The sequence below is a fragment of the Lacerta agilis genome, chromosome 9, assembly GCF_009819535.1.
Source record: "Lacerta agilis isolate rLacAgi1 chromosome 9, rLacAgi1.pri, whole genome shotgun sequence".
Taxonomy (NCBI): Eukaryota; Metazoa; Chordata; class Lepidosauria; order Squamata; family Lacertidae; genus Lacerta; species Lacerta agilis.
In genome coordinates, this window is record NC_046320.1 from 28,510,312 (window position 1) to 28,524,904 (window position 14,593).

At 42.2% G+C, this 14,593-nt stretch overlaps 1 protein-coding gene across 2 annotated transcripts in view; it reads left to right on the forward strand.

The window, feature by feature from the left end:
- GLRA3 (glycine receptor alpha 3) overlaps window positions 1–14,593 on the forward strand; it is a 70,986-nt gene that overhangs the window by 13,734 nt on the left and 42,659 nt on the right. For both annotated transcript variants that reach the window (XM_033160940.1, XM_033160939.1), the window contains exon 2: window positions 8,552–8,679. In XM_033160940.1, coding sequence (XP_033016831.1) covers window positions 8,552–8,679 — 128 coding nt within the window. The remainder of the gene's footprint in view (window positions 1–8,551; window positions 8,680–14,593) is intronic.

Below are 14,593 nucleotides of genomic sequence, written 5' to 3' on the forward strand. Positions count from 1 at the left end.
CCCCTTGGGGGCGGGATATCGCGATGGCACGCCGCGTGCGTCATGACATCACAACGCATGTTGGGACGGGCTGCGCATGTGCGGAAATGCCACACGTGTGCAGTCCATCGGCCTGGCGCTGCTGCTCCTGCAATGACCGGGCAGGCCACGGATTGTGGGCTGCCCCATCCGTGCTGCTTTACAGACAGGGCAGCCCCACGAGCCACCACTCACTTGGCAGCCTACTCGGTCGCCACGGGAGCAGCGGCGCCGACTCGGATGCACTGTGCATGCCTGGAATTTCTGGACATGAGCAGTGCATCCCGCCCGGCACTGCTGCTCCCACAGCAACCGGGGGAGCCGCCGGGCGAGCAGAGGCTCATGGGGCTGCCCTGGCCATCCATGGAGCAGCACGGATGGGGTGCCAGGCGGCGGGGAGTGGTGGGAGGGGCCGCCACGTGACACCCCCCTCCCCTGGAACCCGGGGCCTACGCCACTGCACTCAGATGAGAATGCATTTTGATAAATAACATGGAATAGTTGTAGCTCTGAGCAGCATGATTTATTGATGATATCTCCCTCCCACCCTTTCTTGGTCAGGAACACTTTGTGTCGATGGAGCCTTCGGGATTCCTCTCCTCTTCAAAATATGAATAATGTTATAATGTTTAACCAAACAGTATCATCCTGTTTAATTATTCAGAGGAGTTTAGTTTTCTAGCATTTGGAATCATTGTGCTATTATGAAATAGCAATGCATTTGTAAAGAAAAAATCAATAGCCTTAGTGTTACATACATTCTTTTATTCAACTGTCAGTCAGGAAAAAAATACATTTGTACAGAATTAAAAACTTCTGAAGGAACTTGGAAGAAGAAGAAAAGGAAAACATAACCCACAATGGAATGGAGCTAAACAGATAGCCCCATATCGTATAGCCTTAGTGTTAATGTAGCCTAAACTTTAAAATCAGCATTTTAAAATCTTTTTTATTTTATTTTATTTTAAAGCTCTACAAACTGCTTTTCACTAAGGTTAAATCCCATGGGATTCCCCTGCCTTCCATCATGGTACTAAGAACATCCAGTATAACCTATAGCAGGAGTGGGGAAATCTCTTTCTCTGGCCCCAGAGAACTCCCCAGATGTGATAGGCCTCCAGTGCCCACCCAGTCCTTTAAAAAGGTCCTGATCTGCACCATCAAGCATCAGCCAGGTGATGGCTTTGACAAGACCATATTTGTATATTGCCCAGGGGACACAACTGTAGGAAAAGGAGTAGGGTTGGGCACCTTCATTCCTCTCCTTGGTGGGAGGGACCCAGCTGCAGTGTCTCCTTCTCACTTTCATTGACATACTGCTGAAATCCAAGAAGCTAGGAAATGTTATTGTCCACATCTCTGACATGGAAGAGGCACTAAAATGTTTCCCACCCATTCATATACACAATGTAGCTCTCCAAAGCCAAGTTAGTGAAAATTCTCTTGGTAACCTCCATCCAGTTTCCATTTTACCTTCTCTTAAGACCAGCCGTTGCCAACCAACTGCTCTCTAGATGCATTGGACTACAAACCCCACAGAGGCATGAGAGTGATGGCTGGAGTTGGTACGCGTTTGTAGTCCAAAATATCTAGAGGGAACCAAGCTAGTGAAGGCTGGTCTAAACACACACTTGAAGTCCAAGTGTTGTGTTGTTTTTAAAGCTGCTAATAAAGATATGCAGAACATGAAAAGAATAATTCCATGCCTTCTGCATATATAAAACTTGCATTGTTACTAATGGAAGCTGTAACTGCAATGGTAATAAAGAAATGTGCCTTTATACTGTGCACCCACTCATTAAAGAGTCTTGTTTTGCAAAGGCAGTATGTGATATAACTGGGCAATTCTTCACAGAAACTATCTGTGAGCAAAATATGTCTCATTAGCTTCTTGTTAAGGTTCCCTGCACAAGTTTGTTTTTCTGTCAAATATATAAATACATAGCCGCTAACTGTGTTTCTACTTACTCCTTCACTTGCCGATGTTACAGTAACTAGAAGTGACCTACAGTGGAGCTAGGCTAGGCTAGCAAATCTTCTACCATCTAGTGTCATTGTGACACTGGACTAAAAACCTGAAAAGCTGGGGGGTTTTGTTTTTGTTTTTTTGTTTTGTTTTGCATTTTTCTATGGCAAGAACAGGCAGGAGTCTGAAGGTTGTGCAGAGGAGGCAGAGGAGCAGGAGAATGATCCAGAGAAATGGGCCAGTGGTTTTATGCCACCTGTGCAGGGAGAAAAGACTCAGAGGTGGGGGAAGAGTTGCAGGAAGGCACAGAGGTGGAAGAGACAGTTCCAAAGAGAGTTGGGCTGTTAGAATCTCCTCCATCACCTCCCCCACTGTCTCCAAGGACAAGGAAGAGCTTAAAGTATCAGGAGCAGCTGGAGATGCAGTGCAGGAGAAGTGGCTGGTTGCTTGTGCACACCAAGTCATAGGGGGGGGGGGTTAAATGTGCTGAAGGGGGCATGGCGCACTGTTACTCCAACTGTTGGGTAGGAGCACAGGTCTGAACAATACCTAGCATGCTCTTTAGCAGGAGTGGTGCATGTAATTCTTGTGCCTTAGGAGCTGATGTGCTTTAGTGCTTTGCCAATAAAGAACTAAACATCTAGTTGTGTGTTCTCCTTGGGGGAACTGGATGGGGCCTCTGGACAATGTACTATATATTTTGGAATGTTGCTTGTTGTCTGTGTAGTTGGGGTGTATGGGGTGTTAGTGGGTGAGTGACATGTCATACTCCTTCTGGGGTAGTTTGTCCACCTTTGGACCCCGCCCTGCACAGCTGTCACCTGTGGATCCTAGAAGCTGTCTGTATGTGACAGCAGCCACACCCTGGGAATGGCTTCAAATGGCCAGCTAAACCAGGTGAGGGTATCTGGTGGGTCTCAGCATACATTTTAACACCCCAAACTCATAACAACACAATACAAAGATTTTACTTGGTAAGGAAGCACTTAACATGTGGCTGTCATTTTTTCCTAACTACTATTCAAGATAGGACGTGGGTGGCACTGTGGGTTAAACCACAGAGCCTAGGGCTTGCTGATCAGAAGGTCAGCGGTTCGAATCCCCACGACGGGGTGAGCTCCCATTGCTTGGTCCCTGATCCTGCTAACCTAGCAGTTTGAAAGCATGTCAAAGTGCAAGTAGATAAATAGGTACCGCTCTGGCAGGAAGGTAAACAGTGTTTCTGTGCGCTGCTCTGGTTCGCCAGAAGCGGCTTAGTCATGCTGCCCACATGACCCAGAAGCTGTACGCCAGTTCCCTCGGCCAATAAAGCAAGATGAGTGCCGCAACCCCAGAGTCGTCTGCGACTGGACCTAATGGTCAGGGGTGCCTTTACCTTTACCTTTACCTTTACTATTCAAGAATGATGTCTTCTACAGCTGTGGTCAGACCAGTATAGCATGGTATGTTCCTCAGATGCAGTATACATGTTTGATATTCAATATGCATGCCCACATAAGACTGATACTTTGTCAGATGTAGACATAAACTGATATCAGTTTTTCCTTCAGTGCACTCCTTATAAAACTTTGATGTTGTTAATGCCCATCTACTGAAAGTGCTTGCCTATTTGCCTGTGCTTGAATGTGTTTCTTCCATGAATTCCCTTATCACATTCCACTGAAAAGTGTTTTTCAGCTTTTAGCAAGCATTCAAGCTGAAGCTTTGCTATTTCATTAGTCAGACCAGAAATATGGGTGTTTAGGTCCAAGGTGGGCTCCTTCACAGCACCTCAGAATGCTGTAAATGATTCCTTGATGTTAGAGGAAGTTGGATGGCCATCTCTCAGGCATGCATTGTGTTCAGTGCAGCTGTCTGGGTTATCTTGTGTCCTAGGCAAGGCTAAGTACTTGCATCCCACCTAAAAAGAATTCTATCTTCAGTTTTCAAACACAGATACCTTGGGGGGGGGGATGAAAAGCACAAAACTTGAAACTGCTAAATTTAAATTGCAACAGTAAGTAACACAACAATCTTTAATTATCTTTCTCAAATGCAGTAGATGTTTTAGCACACAAATCTTTTTGAATCATCTTGTCTCTAAAAAGTTTCAATTTTAGGCACATCAAAATATCACTTTGCATGCCTTTTCCTTTGCTAATTTGGCCACCAGTTCCTTCAGGTCAAGGGCTGATGCTTGAGCATGTTCAAATGATATAACAGACAAACCAAATAGTCTCTTTTGCAACATTGTTGAGCCTTTGTAAGTTGCCACTGGTACTGGAAGTGTTTAGAAGGACCCTTAGAGCAACAGAAACATTAGGCACATTATCCAGGAATTTTTGTTGTCATATGAAGAGAAATACTCCTTGTGGTGGCATAAACTTTGGAAGCCCTTGAGCTATTGCTGTAAGTTAGATCTTCAGCATCAATCTATTTGTTTCCATTGTGCATTAAGATCCTTTCCAACTGTATGTCAGCCTGGATAGCTCGGTTGGTTAGAGCATGGTGCTGATAATGCCAAGGTTGCAAGTTTGACCCCTGTATGGGACAGCTTCATATTTCTGCACTGCGGGGGGTTGGACTAGATGATCCTCAGGGTCCCTTCCAACTCTATATGATTCTTGGTAACATTTGGTTCTGCACTCAAGCAACAGCATTGTGTCAGTGACTTGGGCCTAGAAGGGACATGTTTTCAGTTCAGTGCCAGGAGTCAAGTCATGTACTACAGATATGAAGAATCAAAAATGCCTGAGTTTGTGCAGAGTATAGGCTGGTTTTTATTTTAAATATCCACCACACCTAATTCTTAGTGTTGAGGCTTGGGAGCAGGTGAAGCAACAGCAGAGACTGAGTACCTCATAAAGATATATTGTTTTTTTTATTAATTGGGCATGACTCCTGGTAACTGGAGTAATATTGTGATGAGTACTGAGTGATGTATTGAGGGGGTCAAGCACTTGTAAAAAATAGTATGAAGCCAAACATTACATTTATTTTCCCTTCAGGCATGTTTTGGGTTCTTTTCAGCACAGACTGCTGTAGTCATTCTGTGTATTTATTGACTACTTTAGATTCTTTTTTAGAGGACCTACAAACAATTCTATTTAAAATTAAAATAAACTAACTTGTTTTAGTTGAAATAGGTTATACTGGGACTGTGATCTGTGTACGTGAGCATCCTTTAGAATATCACAGAGAGTTCAGAACGCACAAGAAGAGCAGGATATTTAAAATGACACTTTTCATGTTGGGCCAAGATGACAATTTTGCCTGGGAGAGAGTTGCTTTCATTGACTTTAGTTTTAATTCCGCTGCAGAGGCTTCTTTTAAAGGAAGATGAACTTTCTGCACAATGAGTTATCTGGAACAATATGGTGCCATATGACCTTCTGGGGTGAAGAGTTTACTTCAGGGGAGATATTGTTTTATCCAGGTCATGGGGTGCATAACAACACCTCAAGCACTATGCTGGCTGTTCTAGGTAAGTTGTCTTTCTGTAGAAAGTACCATAATAAATCTAAGTTAGCCATGTCCATTCACTTCAATAGATCTAATCTGGACAAGAACTGAATGCCACCCACACATTTTATCTCACTTTCAATTTTCCTTCAAAACCTTCTCTGGCACTTTTGCCTCAGAAGAAGGAGAGTTTCCTCTTTAACAACCCCCCCCCCCATTTTTTTGATTTCTAGACATTTTTACTCAGCATACAAAAAAATTCTGATGCTGACATTAGTCCAAGCGAAAGGGGAGTGGCATAGCTAAAGGGCAGGGCAGGCTGTGGCACCAAGGTCCACTAGTGGGTCATGTGCCCCAGTGTTTTAGAAGCACAGCTGCAGGGTCATTCAAATGCATTTAGGAGAAAATGATGTATCCCCCCCCCCTGAAATGTATGACACAGGTAAAATGTAGAAGAGTATTTTTATTTTATTATTTTTATTTATTTGATATACTGCCTATCAACAGAAGATCTCAGGGCTGTTCACAGAATAAAACACAGGGTAAAACACAAGTAAATAATTAAACCAAAACAACAAAACAATAACACCCCCCTTCCCACAGACACACTTAAAAGGCTGTAGAGTATTAATCAGCCCAAGGCCTGGTTGAAGAGTAGTCACTGGAGGCTTAATACTCATTTTAGTCTTGTGGTGTCGTTGCTGCCACCATGCCAAATTGTTGTGATTCAAAGCCTCTTAGGGAGCTGCGTGTGATATGATTTAAACTGTAGTGTATAAGCAGCAAAAGTCACATGATGCAGGAGTACAGTACTTTATGCATTTTTCCTGTGGACTGAGCTTTCATATGGAGTCACCTACTTCACCGTTTGTATGAAATGGATTTGTGTTGCTCTGGGAAACGGCTGAGGCAAACCGTTGAAGTAGATTCAGAAGGAAGCATGTCAAAGGATGAACCAAGTTAAAGAGATAAGAATGAAAGAAAATGGGTGGCATCTTGTTCTGAAACTGTAATGCTCCCCCCCCCGACATTAAGAGGTGTCCTTGACACTGGGTTGTAGTACATGGAACACTTTTAATCTGTGATACAGCAGTAACTCTGTGCAAATTGTTGATCCAACATGCGTAAAAGGGATTGGGATTTGATCGCTTTGCCCAATTTCTCTCTGCCGCACCCTCAAAGTCTATGACTGGCCGTCAAATTTGCATAGGCACCTTCACGCATAAAACCCAACAGGGGTGTCTCTTGCTGCAACATCCAGACACTTAATTGTTGGCACCTGCTTGCATTCAGCTGTATGCTCAGACTCTGAGGCTGCAATCTATGCCCATTTAAATGGATGTAAACCCAGCTGAACACTGTGAATATATGCACATGGCTGTGCTACCAAGTCCATTCCTATACAGTCATACCTTAGTTCTCGAACAGAATGCATTCTGGGAGCTTGTTCAACTCCCGAAACCGTTCAAAAACCAAGGCACAGCTTCAAATTTGCTGCAGGAGCATCCTGCAGCCAATCGGAAGCCGCGGAAGCTGTGGCAGACGTTCAGCTTCCAAAAATCATTCGAAAACCGGAACACTCACTTCCGGGTTTCAATTGTTCAAGAGCTGATTTGTTCAGCAGCCAAGGCATTTGAGATCCAAGGTATTTATACAACACAGCATAAATACAGAGGATTAGACCATCGGTGGGTGACTGGAGGAATCTTTGTATGCATTACCGGTCAGTCTTGTAATTTATTCTCGTGTAATGCCAGTACAGTAGTCATTGTGGCTATATGCTACTTCCAGAATCAACAGAGGCATTTCTCTGAACACTAACCACTGGAGAACAGCAGTGAGAGAGAGTGGTTACCCTCAAATTCAGCTTGTGGTCTTCCCATGGACATCCAGTAAGCTATTGTGGCAAACAGAATGTGCTGTCTCTGACCCCTGCTGTTTCCCTCAGCAAGTTGGAGGGTGACCATTTGCCGTGGGTTGGAGAATGCTGCTCTAACTGTATAGGTTCCCCACACAAAGAGGAGCCCTGGAAAATGAGGGTTATATGTGATGCAGGAAGCCCCCATGAGTACAGAAGGGCCCAACTTGTAGCAGGTGTGGGAGGGGCCAAAGCTTAAGGCATTCACTCTCACTCTTATCTTCTACTTACTACCATGAGCCCAAGTGGAGCAAGATGAGGAAGATGAGGAGCAGAGCATGGAAGGCACCACAGGTGGGGAGTAGGCTGAGAGGGAGGATGCGGCTTCCTGTACATTTAGATGTTGGAAAAGTGTAGGCAGTCCCATTTAGCTGCCTATCCTGCTCTTAGCCACAGAGCAGCAAGATTCCCTAGCAATCAATGAGGGTTATAACCTGCCAGGAGGGGAGTCTGGGCAGCTGGAGCAACAGCTTGTGGGACTGACCTTCATCCCATCACTGAAAACTCAGGGCTGCCTCTGCTGTTGTTAACAGATACATGCTCTTCATAGAAGTTTGTGCCTCCAAGTGTGTCAGTCTCACAGGGACAGCACGCCACAGTTAAACTCAAAATCTGACAGGGAGGTGTGACCATTTGTTGGGACATCTTTGCAGCTTTCATCTAGTTTTAGATCCCTGATGCTGATCTTAAATTCTCTAGCTGTGCTTTTGGCAATCTGTACCCATAGCCTGACCTGTGCCATTGTAAGCCTTAAATAAAGCTTTTCTCCTTACTCGCATGTAAGAACCTCTGCTGTAGCATTTGGGCCACTTACTCATGAGCTGAACTCCTGAATAGGGTTTATATCCCATGGAAATATATTTCACAATGGAAGTCATTCACTTCTTGGGCATCCCAGATGAAATTTATTAAAAGAGATTTGGTACAACTTTTTTCCACTAAGCCACAACTTTGGTTTCCACTGTTATTTGCTTAGGATGGCAACCTTGAAAATACTGTATATTCATTTTCTCATTTGGTGTTATTCTGTTAAAATATGGTTGGTTAATTTAGGGAAGGGGAAAATATGGAAAGTAGTACCAATGTAATTCTCAATTTAGTTTTCAACAATTATCATTTAAGCTCATTCTTACAAAGACATCATTTTTGAATCTCAAAAATGTTGGACGCTTAAGCTGATTAAAATTGTGGATTTTGCTTGCTTTTAGTTTGGTGGCCACGAAGGAAACAGACAGTGCAAGATCACGCAGCCCGCCAATGTCTCCATCAGATTTCCTGGATAAATTAATGGGTAGGATGTCTGGCTACGATGCAAGAATAAGACCGAACTTCAAAGGTAATGGCCTCTCCCAGGTGTCCATTTGGGTTATAATGTTGCTTGAATTGTTTTAGAAGCAAGAAAAATGTTTGGCTCATAATTGAGAATATGGTTTTGATCATTCACACTTCAGCGATCTTTTCTTTTTTAAAACAACAACCACATGTTTCAACCACATGCTGGTTGAAACTTCTAGAGATGTTACAGTGCTAAATTTCAGTTGGAATGGAGAATTCCTGCAACATTTTTGGATGACAGAATATAAATTACTAAATGTAGTTAAGGTTATGTTAGAAACATTAAAGAATATTGCAGCTATTCAGTGCCAAACAGTTCTATAATATGTCTGTTATGAAGTGTCAAACTGGATGTGACAGTCTTGTCACACAAAATGGGAAGAACGCAGAACTAGTTTGCCAACCTTCTGACTTTACCCCAGCTAGTCCTCCCTGCTATCCTGCAGAAAGTCCCCAAAACATCACACAAGCGGGTAGCTATAACAGGTAGCACAGCGCTAAAACAGTTATGAGTAGGCATGGGGTGAAAAAAAATGCACCCTATTGCAATTAAACATCCACATGCCCACATGGTTTAAAAGCAACCACAGAAATTGCATGACATTTAAATATACAAAGGTGGAAGTATTTCTAGAACTGGGTGGAAATAATAATAAAAAAATAGACAGATATGAGATTCCTTAGGCCAATGGTACTCTGCTATGCTCCCTTGAAAAGATGGACTGTTATGGGTGGTACTGAGAACTTACATTATTCAAATATTCTGTTTGTTTCAAGCCATCAGGCGCTAGAGATTTGGTCAGAACCAAAACTTAGATGCTACATTGCTGTCAGGGTCACACAGGTGTTGTGGGCAAACTAAAATACTGGGTCAGGGTAAGGATAGAGAGCAATGCCCACCATTCCTAAAGGAGGGAGACCACCACATGGGTTTCAGATGGCTCAGCCATATCTGATCCTACCTCTGTCCTTGTATTGGAATCTTACTCAATAGTAATGTGGATGAATAAGCCAATTGTGTGGGTCTTTCACACACAATAAATCACCTAATTGAGAAAGACACACACAGTTTGTCCTGCCCACATGATTCCAGTATTCGTGTCCAGTATTTGTGTGCATACCATCCCTGTGGATGACTGCATCATGCAATTATATGTGGGTGGAAAATATGAAACCCTCTGATCCATGTGTATGGATTGGCTGGGTGCCTGGATTCAAAATGCAGGAGAGAGCCTTCAGTAGCAGAGTTTAAACTCAGAATAATGTGGGAATGTAGGTTGCTAGACCATTTTATCCCATTTGCTTGCATACAGTGCTCCCCTCTTTCTAGATATTCTCTTTCACACAAAATGGTTTTCATAGGGAGGTTTATTTAAATCATTCCCCACAGTAACTTGGACCACATAGTGAGCTATCAGTGTTCTCAGTGTCCTCGAAACCTTAAACCCAAACATGTGCAGAGGAACAGACTGAATTCCTTCATCTGCATAGCAACTCAGTGAACCACTTCACACAAACAGCTTCTTAGCTATGGGGAACCATTTAATTCTGCCTCCATGGGCAGCTGTTCCATATGTGCTGATCCTTGTGTGTTTGGGTTTTTTGCTTGGTGAGAGAGAAAAAAGAAGGTTGCTATATAAGTGAACTTGCACAGTTACATAAGATATGCACTTCTAATATTACTTTCCTGATGTTGTGTCGGTATCATCTCCCTAATTACTCTCTCTCTCTCCCACTGCCACTGCTTTGCAGCCAAAGCTGTTCTCGTTTGCTTACCATAGTTATTCCCATTAGCACATAAACTTCAAGTTCAATCTACCTTAGCTACGCTGCACAGAAGATGACTTCAGGCAAATAATGGGAGGCAACCCAATCTCTTTCCACTTTTTATTGGAATCTTTTCAAGATCTCCGGGGGGGAAGCATTAGTAGAAAGCTGAAGGCATGGAGGGTCATTTGGAGATTGGATAGTGGAGCTTATTATAGACACCAGGAGGTCATGCCAACAGTGTGGAATAGGGCAGATGTTGAGCCAGTAGTGCATGCAACATGTTTTCTAAATATCAAAAGCCTTATTTTGTCATTGCTGGAATACAGAAGGGACACAAGTCTAATTTGGCACTTTTCTCTTTCTTAAAAGCGTACTTTGCAAAAAAAAAATAAAAATCGGAACTATTATGCAGTAGTTAGTTTTAATGTTTTTAAGTCCTGTCCTTCTGCCACAGAGTGGCTTAACAGAAACATAAAACTGAAACAATCATGCTATAAAAATATCAATAAAATCGCAAGATTGCAATTAAAATACTAAAGCACTAAGTAATATCTGTAAAATCATACAATTCATGTTCCAAAAGCAAGGATAAATAGGAACATCTTGAGATGCCATTTAAAGATGTCAGTTGCAGGAATACCTGCAAGGAGAGGTTCAGACTTATTGCTCAGATAAACATTCTCTTTGCTGAGTTTTGTGGTTTGTGTGTGTTTCTATACTGTGGGAGAAAATATTGCCAAATAGAATTTCATATTATTTTGGACTCTGCACCTAAAGCCAACCAATGATTTAGCATGAATGCTCAAATGTCCTGGCTCCTGAGGCAGCCACATTGCTTCTTGCCAGGAATAGGAAAAATTTCAATCCAGCTATAATTTAAAGGTGAACCTACCTAATTCACACTTTTTTAAACAAGGCACAACACCCCTTGAACTTCACATTGTTCCAAATTCCGCAGTGCTATTTTCCAGCCAAGTAGCATGCATAAGAATGCATATACTAGGGTAAAGTGTGCGTAAAAATGCAGATATTAATGAAAATACGATACAAAAATGCATTCTGTTAGGGGAAACTGCATTGAAAAAAGTGTATATAAGGAAAACTGCATACAAAAATGTGTATATTAGGAGAAAATCACACTAAAAGGCTGAATTATCATGAAGGGGTTTGTTTCCCCCCCCAAAAAAAAATCTGCAAACTGATGTGGAAATGTGGAAAACAACATATAAGTGGGAAAATGAGAAACTAAGGGGTTATCCATATCTCTGTGTGCCCCACTGCTTTCCCTGTGGGAAAACCAGCAGTTTAGTGTTAAATTGGAACAAACAGCAATTGGCTTTTCCATGGATGGTTGTTGGTTCTGACTTACGGCTAAAGAGTGGGTTTTCTGGAAGAAAGTGGTGGGGCGAAGGCAAAACCGCTTGGAACCATGCCTAGAAAAGCACAGGACTAGCAGAAAACTGCTCAGATATGTGCTTTCTAGGCGCAGGAAAAGAAAGAGCATGGATGAGGCCCGATAGAAACCAAAATTGGCTGAATTGCACATTCCTTCTCCTCCCTGGGCTTTTTAGCTCAGTACGGTGCATCAAAGTTTGGATTAGCATGTAATCTGAACTTGGTGTTGTAGTTAAGGTCTCTCCTCCTTACAAACTGTATGCTTACAAACTCTAAGCATGGAACAAACCTTGGCTATAGGTCATGGTTAAGATGGAGAGACCTTAGCTGTGATTACTGGTTTGAAAAACTCATCATGAGCTAAGAACAGCCAGTGTGGCCCATCTGGTCCAGCATACAGTGGTACCTGTGGTTAAGTACTTAATTCGTTCCGGAGGTCCGTTCTTAACCTGAAACTGCTCTTAATCTGAAGCACCACTTTAGCTAATGGGACCTCCCGCTGCCGCTGTGCCTCCAGACCATGATTTCTGTTCTTATCCTGAAGCAAAGTTCTTAACCTGAAGCGTTATTTCTGGGTTTGCGGAGTTTGTAACCTGAAGCGTATGTAACCCGAGGTACCACTGTATTGTCCTCACAGCAGCCAACAATGTGGGAAACCAGGAAGGCAGAACAGGAGCACAAGAGCACTCTGCCCTCCTGTGGTTTCCATTGCTGCCTCCAACTGTGGAGGTGGAGCATAGCCATCATGGCTTGTAGCCTCCATGAATTTGTCTAATCCTCTTTTAAAACCATCCAAATCAGTGGCCATCACTGTCTCCTGGGAGACCAAGTTTCATAGTTTGACTGTGCACTGCATGAAGTAGAGGCTTCTTTTATCTGTCCTAAATCCTTCACACACTCTGCCACACTTCAGTTAGCTAAAAAAAAAACCACAGAGGGACATAGTAGGTGCAAATTATTCTCTGGGACCTCTCACATTCAAGTGGTCATGGTAAACCATAGTCTAATGTAAAATCATTTAAAAAGCAAACTCTATTGTAGAGTATAATTGGTGTTTGATAGACACCATTCCACCAGCTTTACATCTGAAAAGGCTTTGCCATGTATGGACTGCACACATTAGAGAGAAGGGATGGAGGTTCTTTCTAGGATGGTCCAAGCACTTTCCAGCAGGCAAATTATTATTTCAATTATTGATTGTCGAGTGCATTGTTTCCTTACTACTGGCCTCTGTGCAGGAAAGCATTAGCAGTGACACAGCCGCTTATCCCTTATGACAGTCTAGCTCATTATAAATAAATCAAAAAAACTTTTGTTTTTTAGCCTGTAGCAAAATGGTGGCAAAGCATCATTGTACTCTTCCAGTGATTCAATTGCTTTATACATTAGACACAACCCTATAGTTCTTCATAGTGGTTTTTATTTAATGGTTGTTTTCTACCTTGCATGTTAATTATTATTGTTATCCAAGAAGGACCTTAGGTTTAGTTTAATTTTCCTGGAATTGGCTATGAATGGAAATTAATAAAATGCACTAATATCCTCCTTTTGTTATAACTACTTTGGATAATATATAAAAAATTTCCCATTTTACAGATGTGCATCTAAGTCTGGCATATCCAAGGCCACTTGGTGGTTGATGGTGGGAGAGGAACTCAAACATTCTAAGTTAACATTCAGTAGACTCATACAAGTTGCCCCTCATGATTAAACTATCCAAACATTTATTCCCTGAATAACAGACAGAAACTTAGATATGTTGGAGAGAGAGAGGGAGAGAGAGAGAGTCTGACATTGACCAAGGGGTGACTGCGGGGGTAGCCGAGTTTTTGGCAGCAGTGCTTCAAGGAGTACTTTAACAGGACGAAATTCTAGATTTTACTAATACACACATACGATCAGCCTATGAGTTTAATTGTTGTTTCTTTGTGTATATATATTTTAAAGTTCCTGTATGTGATTCTTTCTCTCGTGATTTTACATGTAAATGCCTAATAAAGGTTTGATAAGTAAGTAAGAGAGAGAAACATTGGCTGCATTCACATGACAGTTTATTCCATTTCCCATTTATGAATTTCACCTTCAGCCCCACAAGTGCACTGAGTGCATGTTAGAAGAAAAGAGGGAAAGTACAACAAAACTGGCCTGTTACCATATATATAAATGAGGGGAAGCTACACCAACTAGAGTGCCAATAATCCAGTACTAATGAGTCTCAAAAGACACCTTATTTGATTTTTTTTAAAGGAGATCACATACATGCACTATACAAAAGAATATAAGCCTCACCACCCCACCCCTCCTCTCACCATCCCTCTTCTTCCCCAACCTTATACTGTACTCAACACTAATGTTTCACAACAAATTAAACTGATTTGTAAGAACGACTGCACAACCTGAAAAAAACAGACAGGGCATGTACTTTTGTAAACCAAGAAAATCTTTAATAAGAATAAATTTTTAAAAAGGAGATCATTGCTTCTGCAAAAAGCACTTTTCCTGTCAGAATAATAATCCATTATTTCTTACATCAGCCATACAAAAGCTGCATTTCAGACATAACAAGCACTGATTGAATTATTATTATTATTCCGGAATTTAATCCCTTCATGCAACAATTCTGAATTGCTCCATCTCTTCAGCTGTGCAGTGTGAATGCACCCCTGAGTGTTGGGTTTGAGGGGCATTTCATCCTCGCAGTACCCACACAAAGGAAGGGCATGTCTGTGAGCAGAACCACAGGTGTTTAT